Genomic DNA, 22985 nt, shown 5'->3' with positions numbered 1-22985 from the left:
ACAAGTGATACTTTTATGGACCTACCTGGTTATGCATTTAACACATATATAATTGATATCTACGTGAGCGTGACCATTAAACAATCATTCAGAACACAAATAGTGACGATCTATCAAAATTATTTGTTTGTTTCTTATAAAAAAAACGTTTAGAAACCAAAATTTCATGCTCTTGAAATATTCTTTCATATTCAAGACTTTGTGAGTAAAAAAAACATCTATCTTATCAAAAAATTGAGTAATTTGGCTAAGAACATTGATGTATGCTTATTAATAGTGATTCTTATAGATAAACATGCGTTTTTTGAGCCAAAAAATTTTCTTTGAAAAAATCTGCTTGAGCCATATTTTACCTATGATGGTACCCTACTTTCATGCAAAAAATCAGAAAAAGTTAATGATCCAATTTTTCACAAAGTCCAAAAAACTCGTTTTTTAGCCGTTTTTTGGCCCAAATTTGCCCCAAAAAAATTTTTTTCGAAAATCGGGCTCCATCACATTCGAGGGTTTATAGTTACACATCTTTGTGCAAAAAAACAGAAAAAACTAATGAGCCAATCACGAGGAAAGCTAATAACGAACGAACGAACGAACGAACGAACGAACGAACGAACGAACGAACGAACAAACGAACGGACGAACGGACAAAGGTTAATTTATAGGACCTCCATCCCACCGGGGTAGGTCCAATAAAAAATTCTGAAAGAATTTCCTTTAAAGATTTTCTACGGGAATAAAAGGAGCTTATTTTAGGCAGTGTCTTCATGCTGAGTCAGATAAATTAAAGCTACTTTTTTACGCCACAACAAGTGAAAGATCGAAAGTTGTTTCGAGATGTGACCTCACATTTATACCTCACATTCTATTGCTTTTGTAAACAAAAAAATAGCAAAGTTAATTTCGAGCAAATTTACAATCGAATGTTTTGATTATAAGTTAGAAAATGTTCTATTTATCATAAACATAAAAACATTCGAAAGAGAATCAGTAAAAGTCCCTTTGTTTGAGGAATGTTTGTTTTTTCAAATCCTTTTTCTAATCTTGTCGCGCTTGTTTTTTTGTTGCTTTTTTAATTTCGCTTAGCGAAAGTATTACGATAGGCTTCCGTGTATGTATGTGGCGAGACATTTTTTGGGGCGCAAATTATGGCGTGGGCGTTTGGCTGCGGGCGTACTACGGCCAATATTCTAAAGGTGGACTCACTCACAAAGATAAAAAGTGATAAAAAACAGGGCTTTTCTTAATAAATAAAATACGCTAGTGCAAGAAGTGTAACCAAGCCTTTGTAAACATCATTCATCGTGAGAACTTTTTAATGGCTGCTTGATTGCACATGCTTTTGAAACTTGATGCTGCTGTATAAATTTTTATCATGTTTTCTGGTCTTTTGTAGAGTGTTTAAAGAGGTTTAATATTTGTTTACTACTAAGTATTTTATATTTGTGTAGTTAGTGAATGCACCAACAAATTGATGATGCTCAGTAAGTAGTACAAAAAGAGTTAATTTTCCAGAACAACAACATTATATTAACCCTCTCTTCTCTTCTTCACCAAAACTACAAACAGCACATAGGTATGATATTTTTTTCCTTTTTTCACCAGATAGTTATGTGTTAATAGTGAAACCAGTTGTGACAAACAGTCAGTTTTAGCAAGTACCGTGAACTGAAGTCGGGTCTTGCATAGCATAGCCATCATCAAATGACTAACCAATCAAAGCAGCAAAATTTCAAAACAAATTTCTATTTTTTTTAATTTTTTTTTGTCAATTGAAATTCAGCAATCATTTTTGTATAATAGTTGAAACGACCCTGCCAAGACACTGCCGTACATTGTCATTGTACGGCGGTGATTTACGGTGGGTAAGGTGGGGTGTACAGTACAGCAGATTTCAAATTAACCTATTTTCACCGCCGTACAAAGGACATTTAGATCCAGCCCACCATACACCACCGCACAATGTACAGTAGTCCCTCGTTAATGATGACAGTTTTTTATCCGATGAAGTTTGATTGGTGTTAGATGAGTTTGGTAGTAAAAGTTCCAGCTTTTCCTTCCCGATGGGATGATAGATATTGGCTTGCTCTTTAAGCTTTAGTGTGGGTGTCTGCTAGTTAGCCCTGGGAATGTAAAAAGAATGGGCAACAAGGTAATAAATCAAACTAATCGAGCTTCAATCAAACTTCACCGATCTTGATACACCTTTTGCTAATTAGGATTTTCATTTTGAATCATGGTACCGTTGTTTGTATAAGATTCCCATTTCCGCACTACTTTTCTGGATTCTTTCCTCTATATATTTTCCACGGGATAAACGACAAGATATTGATTGGGAAGGGTTTGTTTAATGGGATGCAGTTTAAAGCAGTTATGAAGGAGTCAAAGTTTAATCTCAAGGAGTATTATTTCTTTAAAGCTTAAAGTTGGCTAGTTTTTACCCTGCAATTTTCTAGTCCAGAAGCTAGAGCTCAACTACTCAACTGCTTTTTGCCTTTAATTGGCTCTTCCAGAAAATGACCGTATATGAGGGTGGAGGATATAGTGTCTGGAGGGGGGTAGTGTTGTCCTGGGGGGGGGGTAAACTTGCTCTCGATGGGATCAACTGATGCTTGTCCGGGTCGGGGGGGGGTTAGACCTGTTGTCCGGGGGATCAAAAGTCACAATGTCCAGGGGGAGGGGGCGGCTTTCCAAAAAATGTTATACCCTCCACCCCCCCCCATATTCAATTTTTTTCTGGAAAAGTACAATGTGAAAGTGAAAGAAGTCTTTATCACAAGTTCCTTCAAAGCACAAAACGAGGTTTCTAGCATCAAAGAATGAAAAGTTCATTTTTTCTTCTTCATTTTCAAAAAAAATTGAAATTATTTTTCTCAAGTATATTGCAGTTCTCTGAATTATTCTGAATTGAAAGATTTTGTTTACGCTTTATAGAATGGAATTCTTTAGTCGCATTTTTGAAGGAATCTTTTTTTTAATGGATCGAGATTTTTCATTAAAAAAAAAACGGGTATCTATATGACCTGTGTGTACAATACATTGTGTATATTTTCTGTAACGCTTCATTCAAAATGCATAGCGTCTTCATCGTTGATGTTCGAGTATATTATGCGAAATTTTCGACTTGAAAGTCGTCTTGTTTATGTCAGCATCATCAGACCTTTCAATCAAAACAAAACCTTTAAGTCCCATGGGGGGGACTAGACAAGTGAAGGGTACGGGTATGTGCAGCCCTTAAATACGAAGATTTCAACTTGTTGCCCAAAAAAGATCGAAATTTAGTCAAATTTGTCCCAAAGGGTCGTAAAATTCATATAATCTTTCCTTTTTTTCCTCCTTTTTAGTCCCGCTAAGGGTCCGAGGGTCGAAAGTCGGGCGACACACCCCGTCAGCTCGCAACCCTAGTACCCTCCCGCCTTAACTTAATCACTATTGCAGCTAACAAATTAACTAATCCAGTCAGCTTTATTTTTTCCCATTCTGTGCCATTCTAAATTAAATTTTCGAACGTTTTGATTTCAAAATTCTATTCCGAAAAGAAAACATCATGGCGTAGAAAGAGTTTGAGATTAATGGTTCTTACCCACAGATATCTTATATAAAACACTGCATAGAGCTTTTCCTATCGTATCTGAATCAAGATAATTCGCGATCCTTGAAGTTTTCCAATTATTGTATAGTCAAAAAAAGGTTTCAACAGTGAAAACCAAGGCTTCTACTATGGTCTACTTTCAGCAAAGATGATGGTTTATTTTGCTTCAGTTCAGCAACCTTGGCTTTGAAAAAATGGAGTAGCTCTATCTAGTGTTGCATATAAGATATCTGTGTTCTTACCAAACTTTCTCGTTATGACATTCTTCATCTTGAGAATGTTTCTTCCGTAAACTGTTGACAAATAAGTCCTCATGTGTGGTCACACTCTCTAAGAAAACTCTTTGAACGCAACCAATGACGGGAGATTCTTTTGTGAAACTATGTATCTTTGGGATTTGTTTGTCGAGTATGGTATTTGTTGGTTTTTCTGTTTGTTGTTGTTCAATTTCTTCTTCAAGATCGATTTCCAATAAATCACGTTCCACATTTACACCATTTTCATCCTGAAAGTAAGTGAATTTTCCCAGCTACGATAGAGCTCATTACTATTTCTATTACCTTACAACAGGAAAAAAATTGCCGTTGACAGTGAGGTTTTGAGAGGGTGACGAAACTTTTCCCCGTCGAAAAAAATTCCCAATTTTTCATCACCGGACGAAGATTGACCCAGTTTTTTTTATCCCGACCAAACGTTTCACCTGAAATTTTATACTCTAATTAAAAAATTCAAACCAATAACTTTTACGCCTTTATTAACCGAAATTGATGCTTTAAACGTCGACTTACGAGATTTTTCCAGGCTAGTGAAGGAAACCATTTTTTTTGGACAATTTAGGGTTAGACAATCGGGTTGAAATGACTAAGTCAGTTGTATTGAAGTTTTTACAAGATGCTCACATAATTGGTTATTCAAACAATAGAGATGACGCGTTCTTTAGAAAAATATAATAAAAGTTTTTGTTTGAATAGTTAACGACCAATCCAATGACAAAAATTCTTGTAAATGTTCAACTTGACCAAGTTGTAATGTTGGTCAAGGTATTTAGCTCTGTTTAGCTTTGATTTGAAAAAATAAAGTGTTTTTACATCTTAACCGTTAAAATTGTTTTATAGAGTACCGGGAGTGCCTCTGGGCTCTATAACTATAAACTATAACTTTATAAGAAAACGAAAAACTTATAATATCTTTTAGTATTTATATCCAAAAGAAGTGCTTTTGGGGGCCGTCCATATATATAGTACGCTAAAGTTTTCCAAATATTTGACACCCCCTCCCCCTTGTACGCAGAGAACAATAGAAATGACATTATTTAAACAATAGACGTACGCTTTTGCTAAACCCTCTCTCCCCTTCACTGGGTACGTACTATATGGATGGCCCCTTGAGAAAAAAATAAATAAAACTACAAGAAACTCTATAAGCGGATTTCCATTTTCAACTTTTCGTAAATAAATGACCTCTCACTAAAACCCACGTCAAATCACTTTTACCATTTACCATGTTGGTTGAAATTCTCAGACAACATACCTCATTTTGATAGATGAGCTCGTCTGTTTTCAATCGTTGCTCTTTGTAATAATCGAAAATATCTAAAAAGTAAAAAGAGTTGAATTTAGTGACTGATCAATAATTTAGTGATATAGTCACAGATTTAAGTAAAGTCAGAAGGTCTAGATAGAGTGCTTTGGCTGAAAAGTGTGCCGTGGTTCGGTAGGAAATCCTACCTAGGTCACGTGGCATTACAATAGTATTTCATTCCTTGACCAATCAGAATCTTCGCGGGTCTTCGAAAACAACAGCGACAATATTTTTTGCGATATTAACTTTATTTTTTGCTTGGAAAAAGCTTAAAGCACGCCGTCTAGCCCTTCGGACTTAACAGAAATCCGTGGATATAGTAATTGGTTGGAATTGACAAGAATTGAGTCGTTTGTGGATGTTATTGTTTCGTTGACACAGAAAAACAACAAGTAGTCTTACAAGAAAAGTAATATTTCTTTCTTTGGTGGAAGGCGAAAAGAATTAAATTTAATAAGGAATTTCAAAATTTCTTAAATAGAACCCAGTATGTAGGCTAAAAGAAGATACTGGACTTAGAATAAATTTGCAATACCTTGGTTGGCCTTTGTCCATTGTATAGAAGAATTTGTTGTCAAAACAATGATTCTTCTGACGTTTAGTAACGTAAGATTTGAACTTTCTTTTGCACAAAGGATTGACCTGGAATAAACAGAACGAACTATAAAGGATCGTTACAATAAGCTAAAACGCAAATTCTTCTCATTCAATACACCCCTGTGTCATTCCCTGTGTCATTGATCGAGTGGAAACAACTTGAGGCGTACCGTCTTCACTGGGAATAAATATACATGTTTTTTCTTTTATAAGCATAACGTTTATAAGCATATGCAGGCTCAGTTTTTGGTACCTAAACAATGCCTCTATTGTTTGAGAACAATAGAATGCTAAGCATAATGCGAGCCTGACATAGGGACAGACACTTGCTTATAAAAAAAAAAACATGTAGGACATGCTATGAGATAATGTAGGATGTGAATAATTGATGAAGTCACGTGACAATTAGTATATAAAGCATGTTTTTTGTTGTGAAGTTAGCGTTTTTATTTAGTTGAAATTTGAAGTTATATAAGAAAAAAACTTGTGAAATTTAATAGAAAAATACAGTCCTCTTTATTTGCTTGGAATCACATGGTCCTGACCGACCCGGATATTGGAATTGATTTGTTGTTGTTATGAGATTTGATTTATTGGAATTGATTTGATTTTTGATACGCGGTTCGGATATTGAAATTTTGATTTGATTTTGGATTTGTTACCGATCGCAGATATTTGAGATTTGATTTGATTGATTTTGATTACACGTGATTGTTGATTTGATTTTGAAAATATGGCTGACCTTGCCAAATTGAAGAAAAGCAGAAACGCTTACCGACTGAACGCTAGTAAATTGTTTGCCAAGTTCGACAACCCGAATTTTGATACGCTCACCGAAACACAACGGTACGATGTAATGGATGAACTGAATAGCAATATCATCACGATACAAAGTAAGCACGACACGATTAAGAAACTTGACGAGAAAATTTTGGAGCTCCTGTCTGACGACGAGGAAATGGCTGATGAACTGAATGCCAACACTGAATTTGAACTGAAAGTACAGAAGTACGTTTCAAAACTTAAACGATTAGAACGAAAACTTGAAGCACCTTACGCTAACGTAAACGTCACGCCGATCGCTACGGGTACAATCGCTGCCAGAGTACAACAACCGATCATCGAAAGAAAGAACGACGGTGTCCGCTTGCCGAAAATCGAAATCCCGAAATTCAAAGGAGACCCGTTAGAATGGAATTCGTTTAGAGACACGTTTACTGCGACCATCCACGAAAATTCGAAACTGTCTGACATTGAAAAATTCACGTATTTGCAAAGTTACGTTCGAGATGAAGCTCAGCAAGCAATTCAAGGACTTCCACTTAGTGGAGAAAATTATGATAAAGCCTGGCAACTCCTAACTGAACGTTATGGAAATTCGCAACTCATCCGTTCGAGTCTTATGAATAAACTGATTAAATTAGAAAAGCCAAGTAACGGCTCAGCTAAAGAACTTCGAAAATTGTATGACACAGTCGAAAGCAACGTCCGTGCGTTAAAATCAACCGGAATTGAGAAAGAAACTTTGGGTCCGATGTTGATACCTATTGTTTTAGAGAAATTACCAAATGTCGTTCGTTTACATCTCAGTAGAACTCTTGGAAGTAACACTTGGGACATAACTGAATTTTTGAAAGCTATTAATGAGGAAATTCTAGCAAGAGAAAACTTTGATTATTTGAAAGGTCCCGAAGCAGAAAATTCGAATTCGAAAAAACGCTCCTCGATGAACTTTGGAGGTGCACAACAAAGAAAAAAGTTTTGCAGATTTTGCCAATGCACAGATCATTACAGTGATCAATGTACTATTGTTACGACAAATAGTGCTCGCAGAGAAATTTTGAAGAAAAACCATTGTTGTTTTAATTGTTTGAAACCGGGACACTCGAAAAAGGAGTGTAAAACTACGATCAAATGCTACAAATGTGGGACCTCGGGGAATCACCCTACCGCTTTATGTCAACAAACAAACACAAAAGGAGAAAAAACTGACGAGAAAAGTGAGGAGAAAAATGATGAAACACTCTCCCTCACAGAATTACAAACTGCTGTTATTATTGAGAAAAGTCAAAATTTAGTTGATGATTCAGGAACTGTTTTATTGCAAACCGCCAACGGAATTGCAGAAAGTGATAATAAAGCTCGTGGAGTTCGTGTACTGTTTGACTCCGGTGCTCAGCAAACCTACATTACTGAGAAAGTTGTTAAAGATTTGAATTTATCGCCCATTCGCAAAGTAAACATGTGTGTAAAAACTTTTGGTTCGTCGAAAGAGAAAATTTCCTCCGTGAAAGAGTATGAATTGAGTTTGAAAGGAGATTCCACCGTCAAAATCAAAGCTTTTGCTGTACCAACAATCTGTGCCCCCGTCAGCGGACAAGATATAGGATCTGTTTTAGAGGAATTTCCGCATTTGAAGCAATATACCCTTGCTGAGAATGACAAAACTGTGGAGAAATCTATTGACGTATTGATAGGAGGAGATTATTATTGGGAGCTTATGACAGGTGATGTTAAGAAAGATAAAAGTGGATTGACTTTATTGAAATCGTTATTTGGGTACGTTTTGAGTGGCCCAATGAAATTTCCAGAAAGTAGTACCAATGTTGTGTCAACCCACGTTATGAAAATTGTCTGTGAAACTCGTGAAGATAAACTCCTGTCAGAGGAAGTGAAAAACTTTTGGGATTTAGAAACTATCGGTATCAAGGAGAATGAACGCTCCGTTTATGACAAGTTTAACGACGAGATCGATTTTGCTGAAGGAAGGTTTGTCGTAAAACTTCCGTTCAAAGATTCGCAATCTTCGCTACCCGACCATTATTTACTGAGCAAGAAACGCTTAGACTCGTTACACAATCGTATTGGAAAGAATCCAGAACTTTTTGAACAGTATAGTGCTGTTTTTGATGATCAATTGAGTAAAGGGGTGATCGAGCCCGTACCTGACGATGACCCAGGCGAGCCCGGCATGGTGACGTATCTACCACATCGAGAAGTGGTGAGACCTGACAAAATTACAACCAAAGTCAGGGTCGTGTTTGATGCAAGTGCTAAGTACACGCTTTTTTTTTTATAAGAATACACTTTATAAGAATGTCCATGATGAAAATGGCCAAAAAATTAAGAATATGGTAAGAATATCACCATCATGAAATTTAGCAACTGAACCTAAGAATGCCATTTTTAATGCATTTTAACCTGTAGATTGCCAATTTCGATCTTAACCTAAGAATACTGTAAGAATATTTATGGATGATTTTTGCCAAAAAGTTAAGAATATCCATGATGAAATGAAAAAACACCATTCTTATAAAAAAAAAAGCGTGTATCGTGACGGCGTCAGTCTTAATGATGTTTTGTACAAGGGTCCGTGCTTAAACCCTTTGTTATTTGACTCGTTATTAAATTTTCGTTCACATCCCATTGCTATGTGTGCTGATATTGAAAAAGCATACACCCAGATTGAAATTGATCCTGCACATCGTGATTTTATGAGATTTTTATGGTACAAAAATCCTTATGCTAAATTTCCAGAAATTCAAACATTTCGTTTTACTCGTATTATCTGGGGTGTTACAAGTTCGCAATTTTTACTAAATGGGTGTGTGAGAAAAGTTGCCAAGAAATATGAGCAACTTGATCCTGAGTTCAGTAGAAAGGTCCGTGATCATTTCTACGTTGATGATTTAAACACCGGAACTAGTAGTGTTGAAAATGGTCTCGATTTGTACAAGAAATTCAAATTGAGATTTATGGAAGCGAGCTTTCCTCTGAGAAAGTGGCGCACGAACAGTCAAGAACTAAGAGAAATAATAAATGAGAAAGAAGAAAAAGAAATAAATAAGAAAAATGAAATAAATAAGAAAGAAAAAGTAGAATACAAAAACGAAGATTTACAAACGGTTTGTGTAATTTACGATGCACGATCCAACGATTCACGATGCGCGATGCACGATCCATGCATATATTATGCTAATTATTCTAATTATGCATTTATAGGTTTTAGTAATCACATATTTTAATTCCTTCTTTTGTATTCCTGGAGAATCAATGTAAAGTATGCGTGTATAAATTTTAACCTCAACAATCAAATCAAATCAAAACATGCCCATGCTTTGAATTGAATATATTGTAACTTTTTTGCTTTCTTTCTTAAAAAAAAAACGTTTCTCCGATTAAACCAACCAAATGCATTGGATTGAGACAGGGTTATAAACAAAAATCTACAATGTTGTGGTAAAGTAGGGGAAGACGTTTAGCGCGTGTATAAACTCACCTTTTTTGAGAAAGATCAAATAAAATGAATTAACTTGATCATCAAACCGAGAAAAAATCAAATAAATGAAAACACCAGTTGTCATTCTGTTGGTAAAAGGCTTTTATAAGAACATGCCAAAAGTAATGTAGCCAATGATTCCTTATTTACCTTATTCACTGTTCTTAAAAAAATAATAAACGTACAAAAATGAGTTTTCTTTTAATAAATTTTTCGCGCCAAAACTTTTCTATGACGTCAAGTCAAGGCTTTTTCTTTCATTTTAAAAACAAACTCTCGCTATCAATTTTTGGTTTTTCTACACAGAAGATATAAGTTATTTTAATCATTCTGATTATGATAAATTATTTCCCCTTCTTTTTTTAATTTTTTTTCGTTATTGTTATATGATGTTTGTAGCTAGCATTATGAAAACTTATTTGTGCATGATTAAAATAATTAACATAAATCGACATAAATCATGCATGGATCGTGCATCGTGAATCGTTGGATCGCGCATCGTAAATTACACAAACCGATTTACAAAATAGTAAAGTTCTTGGTATTGTCTGGAATGAACTTGACGACAAATTGATTTTGTCCGTCAAAGGACTATTCGAGAACGTCAAAGAAGAAATGCCAACAAAGAGAGAAATTTTGAAAATTATTGCTGGAATCTACGATCCAATTGGTTTCGTTCAGCCATTGACTATTGGCTTGAAATTGCTTTTTCGTGAAATTTGTTTATTGAATGTTGGCTGGGATGAAACACTCCCAAACGAAATTTGTACAAAGTGGTTGAAAGTTGTTCAAAGTTTTATGAATATTCCAGCTATTGTTGTGAATAGATATTATTTTACTGGTTGCTCGATTGATGACCCGATTGAGAAGATTTATTTACACGGTTTCTCCGATGCTGCTGATTTAGCTTATGGCTGTTGTGTATATATTAAAGGAGTTACCAAATGTGAGAATGTTATTATTAATTTGTTACGTCGAAATCGCGAGTCGTTCCATTGAAAAAGCAAGAGTTTACGATTCCACGAAAAGAGTTACTTGGAAATTTTATTTATCAACTTTAATTGAAAATGTTTATTCGTCGTTATCGAGAGAAATGTTTATTGATGGCTATTTTTGTTGGAGTGATTCAATGATCACACTTAGTTGGATCAAAGCTATTCACAAAGAGTTTAAAACTTTTGTTGAAAATCGAGTTAACAAAATTCGTAAATTTGTTTCGCCATCTTTGTGGAATTACTGCAGTACGGACGACAATCCTGCTGATTTGACGACACGCAAAGAGAATTCCGTTCACGACGATTTATGGTGGCAAGGGCCATCTTTCCTGTTGGAGAACATTGAGAAAACTTTACACGAAAAGAATCTTCCTTCCCTGGGAGAGGATTCCCTGATTGAGTTTGAGAGAGAGGAGAAGAAATCTGTTCTCATTAATATTAATGAGGTACACCATTCAATTGGAAAAGTTATTGTTATTGAGAAGTTCTCGTGTTTACAAAAGCTGTACAGAATAACAGCTTATGTTTTGAGATTTTTGAGAAATATTCGAGTACCTAAAGAAGAAAGAGTTATGACGTCAGAACTGAATGTTGACGAGATACGAGAGGCGGAGTTTCGATGGATCAAAGAAAACCAGACAATAATTGATCAAGAAGACCGACAACAGTTAGAAAAATGCTTGAACGTTACCCTCGATACAAAAGGTCTATTACGTACAAATGACCGTATTAAAAACGCAGATATTCCATACGAAACCAGATCTCCTATTGTTATAAACAGAGAACACAAACTCGCTGAATTGATTACAATTGATTGTCATATATAGTACAACACCTCGGTGCTCGACAAACACTTGCTGAAATTAGAAATCGTTTTTGGATTACGCGCGGTCGTAGCTTCGTAAGAGGCGTTCTCGCAAAATATCCGTGCCCTTGTAAAAAGTTCAACCCTAGACATTATCGTTATCCAGAAGAAGCTGACCTTCCAAAGCTTCGTTTGAGAGACGATGTACCCTTCAGTGGTACTGGTGTTGATTATTTCGGTCCTATCCTTTGTAAGAACGTTTACATTGAAGACGAATTAGAAGATGAACTCTACAAATCCTACACTGCACTATACACCTGCGCTACTACTAGAGGTGTGGTACTTGATCTTGTCCAAGATGCAACAGCTACAGCATTCGTTTCTAGCCTTATTCGTTTTATTGCTAGACGAGGATGCCCTCAGAAAGTCTTGAGTGATAACGGGACTATGTTCATTGCTCAAGAAGTGCAATCCTTCGCCACTTCACGTAATATTGATTGGAGTTTCAACATTGCCGAGGCTCCGTGGCATGGAGGAATGTTTGAAAGACTTGTACAAACTGTTAAACGTTGTCTAAAGAAAACTATTGGCAACGCCTGCCTTAGTTTTACTGAATTCCAAACTGTCCTTGCAGAAACTGAAAACATTGTAAATTCGCGTCCTTTGAATGAACTCGACGATGATGATTTAGAGGAACCATTGACGCCTAATCATTTATTATTTGGTCGAAAGTTGAGTCTACGAAATACAAACGAAAACGTAGTAAATTTGAATGACGAAATTGAACTGTCGAAACGTCACAAGTATCTTCAAACTGTGATTGATCATTTCTGGAATCGTTGGCGAAAGGAATATTTGAACACCTTACGTCAATACACCATACAAAATCGACCTAGAGGACAGTTAATTCGCGTTAATGACGTAGTTTTAATTTACGACGACAAACAACCACGACACAAATGGCGACTCGGTCGCGTAAGAGAACTGATTGGTACTCGTGGTGCTAAGATATTTGTTGGAAAGACTAGAACTTTGATTACTCGCCCCGTGAATAAACTTTATCCCGTAGAAACTTTCAAGAAAGAAACGGTTACGAAACGCCGTACCACTGGCCGGGGGAGTGTGAATAATTGATGAAGTCACGTGACAATTAGTATATAAAGCATGTTTTTTTGTTGTGAAGTTAGCGTTTTTATTTAGTTGAAATTTGAAGTTATATAAGAAACATCTTGTGAAATTTAATAGAAAAATACAGTCCTCTTTATTTGCTTGGAATCACATAGGACGTTACCGAATACAGATATTTTAACTAGGCAGTCGATTTATAACTTCCAAAACTCTAATGAAGCTTTACCAACTATTTCAATGTCTTCGACTACTAAAATTTACCACAATCTCTTCGACATTTCCGAGTTTATGTATCAATTCAGTGTTTTTTTTCTGCGACGGAAATAAATGTGATGTAGGTATCGAGGCTACTCTCTTTTTAGAGAGTCTTTGCCCACGGACTTTGCCTGTGACGGAAACAGTTAGCTTCCTATTTAACTAGATCCTGATTGACTGAGGACGACGGTAAATCAGCACTTTTACTGTCCTCGATTTGCGGTTCAAACTGTGGTTTTATTCCAAATCGCTTTAGTCACTCTACTGTCCTCAAAAATGCAAATACATAAACTTGCTATTATACTTACCATGGGGGATGGACGGCCAACTTGGATCGTTCATTTATTCCCATATCTTTGAACATATCATCAGGTATGAGGAGAGTTACTTCAATATCGTCTTTCATACTACAAGAGATAGCTGTGATACCATATGAGCTTTGAACGGATATAGAACTTGTGTTTGAAATGTTTCTTCAACGGTTCGGCTTTCATTCTCTTTTTTGTAGTAAAAAGTGAAACAGATTATTTATTGAATTAAGTAAAGTAAGTTTGCGATAGCAGTCGAGAGCAACCCGAAGGTTCCCTTTTCTCTACATGTCTACCCGAAGGTAGGGGAGGGCGCCACTCCTTTCCATGGATTTCTCCACTTACCCTTGATCGTCTCTTTAGGTGTTGAGCCACATATCTGTAAAGCCCGAAGGGCTAGATCCGCGGCCTTGAAAAGTGAAGCAAGTTTTGGTAGGATTCCCTACAAAGAAATCACGTGACGACAAGCAATTTCACTGGTTTGAGAGATGCGAAATAGCATTTGCCGCCTACTTTTTTTTATCTCACGCTCCGAAAACTTCGGGCTTTACAGATATCTGTGTGTTGAGCATCAAGCAGAGAGGCACCACGTACCATTTTGGGAATCTTAGGGGTCGAACCCACGACCTTGCGCGCCGTAGCCAGATGCCCTACTTTTATGCTACGGCCGCTACTTTGTTAAAACAAATGCTTGAACCAGCCCTGGAACATTTGGCAGTAAACAGTGTTTAGCTCTTTTGGCTCACCTAAAATTGAAGTCGGCGGCCAAGGGGCAAAAGCAGTCATTTAGCAAAACTATAAAGTTATTTTCGGGGGTATACTAAGCAGATATTCAATGGGTAAAAGTTGGTTATTGAGATTTATTAACCCGAGGTGATGTATAATATCAACGAGGCGAAGCCGCCGAGTTGAATACATCACCGAGGGTTAATAAATCCAATAACCAACGAAAACCTATGGAATATATGTTTATTATATACTAGAGGCAAAAATGAAACATTAATTATGTCAATAGCGGGAACGTTTCACTTAAAACACTACCATAATCGAACGTTCGAATGTTTTCTTTTTTAATGATTTCTTAATTACTTGATTCCATAAAATTTGCTTATGAAATTGACAATAGATTTATTTTAATGAGCAACAACAAGAGCAACAAAAAAACTCAAACTTTGAAAGCAAAATTTGAAAAAAAAATTCTACCGTGGTATAATAGCCATGGTATATCAGGAATTATCATGGCTGTTTTTGCCTACAGGTATATAATAATGCTAATATACAACTACGCTGGTTGTACTCTCCAAAAGTTTCAATAGATATATTTGTCTTGTTTTTTGATAAACCTTAGCTGATCAAGTGTCGAGTAGGATATTGTTTTTCCTTTACAAGTTAAAAGAGTTCCTTATGATTGTAGGAATTCCTCTTTTAATATTCCCAGACACCTTTGATTCTATGTACGCGAGACAAGTTGGTTGCAACAAAATGCACAGCGTGGTTTCAGAAATTTCTACCCGCGATATAGTTTTCATAAAAACGAGGGAGCACTTGGATTGAAGAATGTCGGCGAAAAAGTGACCCCTAGAGGGATAATTTCGAAAAATTGCCTATCTTTAGAGATCTTTTAGATTTAATGGTTTTTGTATCCCTGAAGAGCACCGAAAAGGGGAAATCCCAGTCCGTCCAGATAATATTATGACTTTTTTTTATTTTTTGTTTTGTTTTTGTAACCCTTAGAGAGACTTGGGGAAGTAAAAAAGTCTACCCTTTACCACCCACATTCCAGCACAATATTGTGCATAGCTCTCCTCCCCGGGTCATGAAGAGCATAACAGTTTATAACAAGTTTCAAAAGAAGCCTTACTGTTATTATGTGCTTCCAAAAGGTCAAATCCGATTGTTGTCTGCGCTGCAGTACTCTAATTCGTTCACCCAACCCCCTCTAAAAGAATTACTCATGGAATTATATTTCACAGGTCTATTACCTCTACGAAATGATATTTTATAATTATATTCAGAAATCAATAATTAATATTAGTATTAGATTTCATGGTACTATAGAGATAGGTCATGGTCCTTATTTTCTTATCGGGAATACTAAAAGTTAGTCTGTTCAATTAGAACAAACAACTGGCATGGCGGGAGACGAGGATGCGAGACAGTGGCCTACTAACATCACGCATTGGTTTGTTTCAACCAGGGAGAGAGTAGCTCCATCTAGGTTTATATAAGATGCCCCGTTTTTTCAACATCCATCAACCACCGATCTCCAGGACACTCAGACAAAGTCCAGAGGAGGGAGGCACTTTGGTAAATGGAGTGTTATGGCTATATGCTATTCTTAGGGTGCCTCTTGGAACTTCAAACATTCCACTAAGAGTTATAAAAATGGTCTAGTTTCCCCCTCAAGGTTACAATGAAAGGAAAAATTATGATAAGGGTCCTAAATTTTAGGCATTTTTTCCTTACTCTTGAATTTAAATTACCCTAATAAACCCTGTTGGATATAGTAATGACTATCAAAACGTTTACTTTACAGGTCTTTTGTTTTTGATAGGACTCAGTTTTGGAGCAATCATTGATTCATCTTGTGTGTCTCCATCAGGATCGTCATCAATACATTGAGATACTGGTTGTTTTTCTTGGTGATTCTGAAGGCTGTCGGTAGTGTAAAAGAATGTCTTCATACCTACAAACTAGCTTTTTATAAGAACAAATTGAGAATTGACATTAATCTGAATGAGAAACTTTTAGTCATCTTTATTGCATTTTAAAAGTAAAGAAAAAAAGCATTTTGTGATTTCTAAGCTGAGTGAAAAAAATGAGTTTGCTGATTCTTATAACGTATAGAAAAACGTATGCAAAGAATTTAACCGAATTCTATTCTTCTGTAAACCAAATGGGATGGAAAATCTGTCTTGGGTCCTATTGACTAGCCTGTACCAAACTCTTCTTCGCTGACTGAAAAGATAACGCGACAAGTTTTTTCAAAATATAAAAACACCTGTGGGCTGGGTGGTACAGGCTACCTATTGACATGATTTATATCCTTTGGATGCGTACATAATAGACAGTACAAATTTTTTTTAAATGTATGAACATACAGAATCAACCGAAACGCTTGAACCCCTTGACTTGGTGAAGGAGTAGGATCATCAATGATGTCTGAGTAGACGAGGATGCTATGGCTTGGTTATTCTTATTGATACTGGTGTTGGTATTAGTTGGTTTTGCTGTTCCAACTGTCGTTGTCGGATGTCTTGATTCTAAGAGAAAATTCAAAATTTTAAAATATATTGAGGAATCTCTGAACCAATCTTTTGCTGACCCATTTTAATTTTCATATCAGCTTTCAAATTTCACTAAAGTCTTTTAGGGAATGTAAATTTTCGTACGCGATCCGATTCGCCTATTGCCGAGCAAAGTACACTCATGGTCGTAATATTCGAGGAAAATAGGAATTCCGTGCTTTAACTTGAAGTATCAAAGTTTTGAAATTACACACAATACCTTAGGATCTCAGGATCAAAGAACTAGTAAATGCTCTAGGGCTAAGTGAAGCCTAGAAGCAAATAGAAGAAAAATCTAAATATTCAATAAAATAAAGTAACCGGCGTACAAACTTTCGCAAGCAGAAACTTGAAAACGCGAAATTTTGGCCTTTTTCGCAATTTTTTAAAAATTCTTAACAGAATTTATGCTCGCGAACCTCGAAATCGTAATAAATAAAAATTTTCGGCATATCATTATCCTTTAATGTTATTTTAAGTCGAAGAGCAACCGTCTTTAGCGAGTAAGGAGGATTTAAGGAGTATTTTTCACTTTTAAGACAATTTTTATTCGAAAGTTCTCATTTTTTATCCAACGATTCACGAAAGTTTATGCTCGCGAAAACTTTTTTCCTCGAATTCGCGAATTAAATGTCGTAAAAACCTCGCGAAAGTTTGTACGCCTAAAGTAAATGCTGAAATCGCTACTTTATCCTGAACTTTGGGATTCTAAAAAACTTTTAAAATCTCAAAAAAAATCTCAATATGTTTCGGCCATTGTAGATATTCATGGAAAATGTGTTATCAGCCAAAGCAATTAATGAGCAAAGACAGAGGTCTCATTGCAGTGACAGACTAAAAGGTGTAACGAAACTTTGTATTACAATATTAAATCAACGTCATTGTGCTTCAAATGAAATAAATATTTGACGTCAAATTGAATTCGAAGTTATTTTGAATATTTTCTGTCGAAAGCAGTCGCGAGAAAGTTTGCAAAAATGTGTATTTTGAGTAAAATGAAAGTCTTTGGTGAAAGTTCGAATGTTTTGAGGAAATCTTTGTTCAAGATTGATTCTGAGACAAAGGTTGAAATCTACACGTGCAAAAGTTTTCACCAATAAAACGCAAATCAGTTTGTTGATTTGCATTCAAAATTTGAATCCCGAGATGGAATTTCATCAAATCGGAAAATCCAAGAATCCTCGTGCAATGGCATTTGCATTGGAGAATTCAAACATCAAGAAGTTGAACACTGGACGTTCTCGAATCAATTTGAAGTTGTACCATCGTGTTCTGAAAGCTTCATACAAGAACGCCGTTCTCAAATCTCAACCTTTTACTGAGGCTCGTGCTGCTATCAAAGTGAAACGCCAAACATGAACGATTAAATAAAGATAAAATCTATAGGTGATAATAGTGAAGCAACGGTCTTCAAAAGAGTAGATGACAAAGCCTTTAATGATTTGGCTGACCAGCTCATCAAATTGAAAATCTCAACAGACGTTTATTCAGTAGGAAAGAGCTAAACCAACACGTTTTCACACTAACCGACATTGTCACTAAAACCCTGAACGGTGTTGAATCAAACAGCTCAAAAGGAATGAAGAGAAAATCTTTGTTAAATGTTGAGTATGCGATAGTGATGATGAAAATGAAGACTTTGAACAAGCCATCAAACGTCAACGCGTCTAAACATCAAATAATTTTCATTTTGAAAATATAAAATCATCAACCCAAAATGCTCTCTATAACTTCCTTTTGACAATTTGTTCCAGCCATCAAGAATACAGTACGCAGGCTTTAGCCGTCCTCGTATCGGTTTATAACCAATGCACTACTCGAATTGAAGCTGTATTATTTTCGATCAATTACCGTGTCCAAAAAAATGAAATACATGCCTTTTTATAAGAACATCCAAAATATTGGAGTTGCAAGCCTACAATGTTCTAAACGTGTTCTATTTTTCACCATTTTGTTAGCATTTTTATCCATTTTCCTAAGACATTGAGTGTTTTAGACCCACAAAACCATGTCTTATAAAGACTAGTTTTGTTCGTTAAAAAAACGTGTAAGAGAAAATTACTTCTTTTCATTAGTTGTTCACAGTCTGAAGATTCGTCCTCTCTGATTGTCGCTTTCTATAATCATAATGGAAACGGAATCGACTATTTCTGTAAAAAGGCGTGTCCGCTCATGTCGTCCAACTCATTCACATACAAGAAACGGAGTGTCTTCCACAGATTTCTGTAAAGCTCAAGGGGCTAGATGACATGCTTTGAGCTTCATGCAAAAAACAGGTGGATATGACAAAAAATATTGTTGTCTATGTTTTCGAAAAGTCGCAAAAGCTTTCTTGTTGGTCGAGCGCTGAGATTCTATTGTAATGTCTCGGTGGAATTTCCTACCGAAATACGGAAAACTTTTCAAACGAACGCACGCCTACTAGCCCGAAGGACTCTGTGATGTGTTTTCTAGCCCTTAAGTGTCAAGGTTTGACCTATTTTTTCCCGGGCTATTTTTAAGGTTTGTATTATCATATAACATCCGTATTACACGGATTATAAACGACTCCCAGTCTATGGAAAGTCTCGGATGTGAAATGACAAGCAACCGAACTGAATTACGTACTTCAGCTGAGCTCTCACATTTTTGTTGATTGGAAAGCTGGACAATGATGAGTATAAATAAATGTTCGGGGAAAATTGAAAAAAACTACATTCCTTTCACGAAAGTGAAAAAGCATACTCTTGATCTTTGAGAATCATGTTGTGTTTCTTCAAAAGTTCATCGATTTCAACTTCTGAAAAAGCATCTGAAATAAGCAAACCAAGATTTTTACATTTCAAGATCCATGAGGAAACTCGGTGATAATATACCCCTGGAAGTGGTGTAGGTTGTGGGTATAATCTATACCTACCGATAAATTTCACTGAATTGGTCCGATTTCGGAGTTAGCTGAGTACAAACATCTAACTAATAATGTATAAATAAAAAATAAATGCTTGTTCATATGCTGCTGTAAAATGTGAGAAAACGATCCCCGTACGTTCCCATTTAGTTCTCGCTGAACGAGAAGCCATTATTTTAAGGCCGGAAACTTTAAAGTTCGATAAGAGAGAGATTGTCTTCTCTAAATCAAAAATTTGAACCAAGTCATGAACTTCTTTACAAACAGAATTATTGAAGCGATCTTCCAGTAATTTCTTTGCATCGCTGATGAGAACCTTTAGATCATCGATACACATATCTGAATCTCGGCTTTTCCATGTATATTTCTTGTCTTTCTTCTTTTTCTTCTTTCCTTTTGTCTTGTTTGTCGGTTGATCTAATAAAATAATGAAAAGGCCTCATCATAAAGATTTAGATTGTAATATTCTACTTTCAGGCTACAAATAGCCCCTTAGCTTCAAATTATGAAATAAAATTTTCCAATGAATGATATTGTTTTCCTATACAATTTACAGTTTAAAAAATGTTACTTTAGGATGTAAATTAAAATTTTTCAGTGGTTTTCTTCGCCATATAAAAGGTTTCGCTTTTCCCACCGTCTGAAAGTTAGAGGAATGAATGGTAAGTAATGTAATGGTAAGAACACAAGTTGAAAACTGGTAATTACCTGGCTCGTTTCCTTCAGGACTTATCTCTTTCTCTTCAACAATTGTTCCACCGAGTAGAAGATCCTTCAGCTTGAATTTTCCTTCCTTTTCCTCTTCATCAACATCTTGTTCGTAACATGTGATATCACTCCAATGCTCTGACAAGTTTGGGAAGTTTGAGCCAAAAACGAAATCTTCTATCGCAATATTTTCCAGCTTGTTTTCCATCGATGTTAAGATTGAGATCAGCCTTTCAAACCAAACAGCGGTCTTCCAAGTGTAAAAGTATAATTTGTTAAGTGGGGAGGCTAAGTGGTATGGGGTTAAAGCCTCCCCATTTTCCTCGTTTTTTTGGGGCTGAATTGATGCAGAAAAAACAATCGATATAGAGTTGAATCAGCTTTTCTCTGAGACAATCACTGTCAAGTAAATGAATCTGCTTCCTCAAAATTACCTGGAATGTGATTTACTCAGAATCATCATCACTGGCACGGAATCGATTGTACGTTTCAATGAGAGCTGGATAAGAAATGAAGATTTTTTCCCATTGTTCAAAGGCTGACGAAAAAAAGCGTGTTGTCGAAAAGCTTACAACTTCCAATGACTTTAATCTAAGTGATTCTGATAGTCCTTGGTACTCCTCGTGTCCTTTGCCACTCCGAAAAAAAGTGTTGAAGCGATTGGATCTGCTGATGAGCCTCTTGAGAAATTCAGATGACTTTGACGACTCTCTCAAGCTTTCCATCGCCAAATCCATCCAATGAGACGTGTCCCATGGAAGGAGAACGTCTAAAATGTCTTTTCTTGTATGATTCACCTCCCCGCGCTAAAGTCACTCCACATTTTAGACATGTAAACTACTTCTTAGGTTTTGATGATGTAGAGTTCTGTTTTGACGACGCAGATGTTGGTTTTGACGACGTAGAAGTCGGTAAAGAGGCTCCAGAGGCTCCTTTTCTCTCATTCTTCTTTCCATTCATGAGTTTATTCCATTCTAGAAGAAAATTTTTTTAACTTCTTGCAAAAAAGAATACATGCATGGGACATGCAGAAGAAGGAATGAATACTCCTATCAATCCTAAAAGCGCCATGAAAGGGATTGGATCGAGTTTACCTATACAGAATGGCGTCAGATATTTGTATCTCTAAAACAAGAAACAGCACTTCTTCTCGTCAATACCAAAGTTGTTCAGAGCAAGGAACTTGAATAGCAATGTTTTGATAAATTTAATTACCTTCAACTTTAACAGAATTTGATCGTCTTGCTTTCTTTTTCACGGGTTCAGTTTTTTCGTCAGCCTGTGAAGAAGAGAAGTCTACGCCTTGAAGCGTAGAAAAGTCGTATTAATATCTATCTAACATTTCTCATGGGCACTTTAAGACGCATCTCAGAATTCAAAATATTGTCCTAAATGCTAGCCGAGTACTGTATAAAGTGTTAGGAATCGGGTAAATTAAGTTTTGAACCTTTTTTATTTTACTTTTTGAATATTATTTATTAAAGGGTTTTGAGTACCCAATTTATTTCAAGAATTATTTTTTATGAGAAACACAAGACCAAAATCGAGATACCCAGCCTAAAGTTGTGACTGATGTGACGATAAAGTCAAAAACTGCCAAATTCCTCAATACTCTGTGCTTAATTGTAGGGGGTCATTTTCCGTTTTTGGGGAAAATTGCCAAAGTTTGACCATTTTTTGACCGAAAAAATGCTCTATTTCAAAAAATAATTGAAATAATTTGTATAAGCCATTGATCCAACTACGCTAGAAAAAAAATTTTGTTCGACCCCCCTACAATTAAGCACAGAAGAGTATTGATGATTTTGCTAGAAATTAATGGTCTGTTTTACCCCCCAGGGGGGTACTCGATCTGAGAACGACCATACGTTCAGCCCAAAATTTGCCTTCCAAAATCGGACCTTTACAGTGCAGAGAATTTCCATGAAAAATCTTAAATGAAAATGAAATAATCTTACTTTTTATACGTTTAAAAATCAGCGAAAAAATGAAATGACAAACTATGTACTTGAGTTCCCCTTTAGTAAACCCCCTCCCCTATTAAAGTTCAAATTTGTAAAAAAAAATCAAGAATCGCAAGGGTGAATGATCATGCTCATCTCGATTTATACAATTTACATGTATTTATTAAAACTGTGTAGATTTTGCAGAAATCTTTTAAGAAAATGAAAGTTTTGGCACTCACAGGAAAATTTCATTATAATCATATAATGGGGGGGGGGGGTGAAAAGCAGTGAAATGAAATGATACTCCAAAATAATTGCAAAAATGTAAAACCTTATAATTGAGGTAAAAAAAGTAGCCAAGTGTTCAATTATTTTTTTGAGAAAAAGGGTGTAAAATATAACAAGCGGATCTACATATAATGAGCTTTTTATTCCCTGTTTATTCCACTCACTTTCATGTTTACTCTAAAAGTGTACAGAAGTGCTATTCAGAACTCTTTTCTAAGAGTTGAAAATTGTTGAGAAGGATGCAAAAAAAGTGTTAAGAGTACAAAATGTAAGTAGACTTACCATGTTTTTCTTGTGTTTGTACTAAGTTTTCTTGGGTTTCTTCTGGTTCT

At 35.9% G+C, this 22985-nt stretch overlaps 1 protein-coding gene across 1 annotated transcript in view; it reads right to left on the bottom strand.

Moving 5' to 3' along the window:
- The window catches only part of LOC136824347 (uncharacterized), a 72960-nt gene extending 59239 nt beyond the window's left edge, over nt 1–13721 (bottom strand). Inside the window, exons 1-4 of the mRNA XM_067080502.1 lie at nt 13538–13721; nt 5706–5812; nt 5120–5181; nt 3832–4094 (exon numbers count right to left, since the gene is read on the bottom strand). Coding sequence (XP_066936603.1) covers nt 3832–4094; nt 5120–5181; nt 5706–5812; nt 13538–13635 — 530 coding nt within the window. The 5' untranslated portion in view covers nt 13636–13721. The remainder of the gene's footprint in view (nt 1–3831; nt 4095–5119; nt 5182–5705; nt 5813–13537) is intronic.
- Nucleotides 13722–22985: the final 9264 nt, after the last annotated feature.

This window comes from Clytia hemisphaerica, unplaced genomic scaffold (assembly GCF_902728285.1).
Source record: "Clytia hemisphaerica strain Z4C2 unplaced genomic scaffold, Clytia hemisphaerica genome assembly, whole genome shotgun sequence".
In the NCBI taxonomy this organism is placed as follows: Eukaryota; Metazoa; Cnidaria; class Hydrozoa; order Leptothecata; family Clytiidae; genus Clytia; species Clytia hemisphaerica.
Note: the sequence above shows the minus strand (reverse complement) of the source record. Positions and strands in the feature narration are given on the sequence as shown.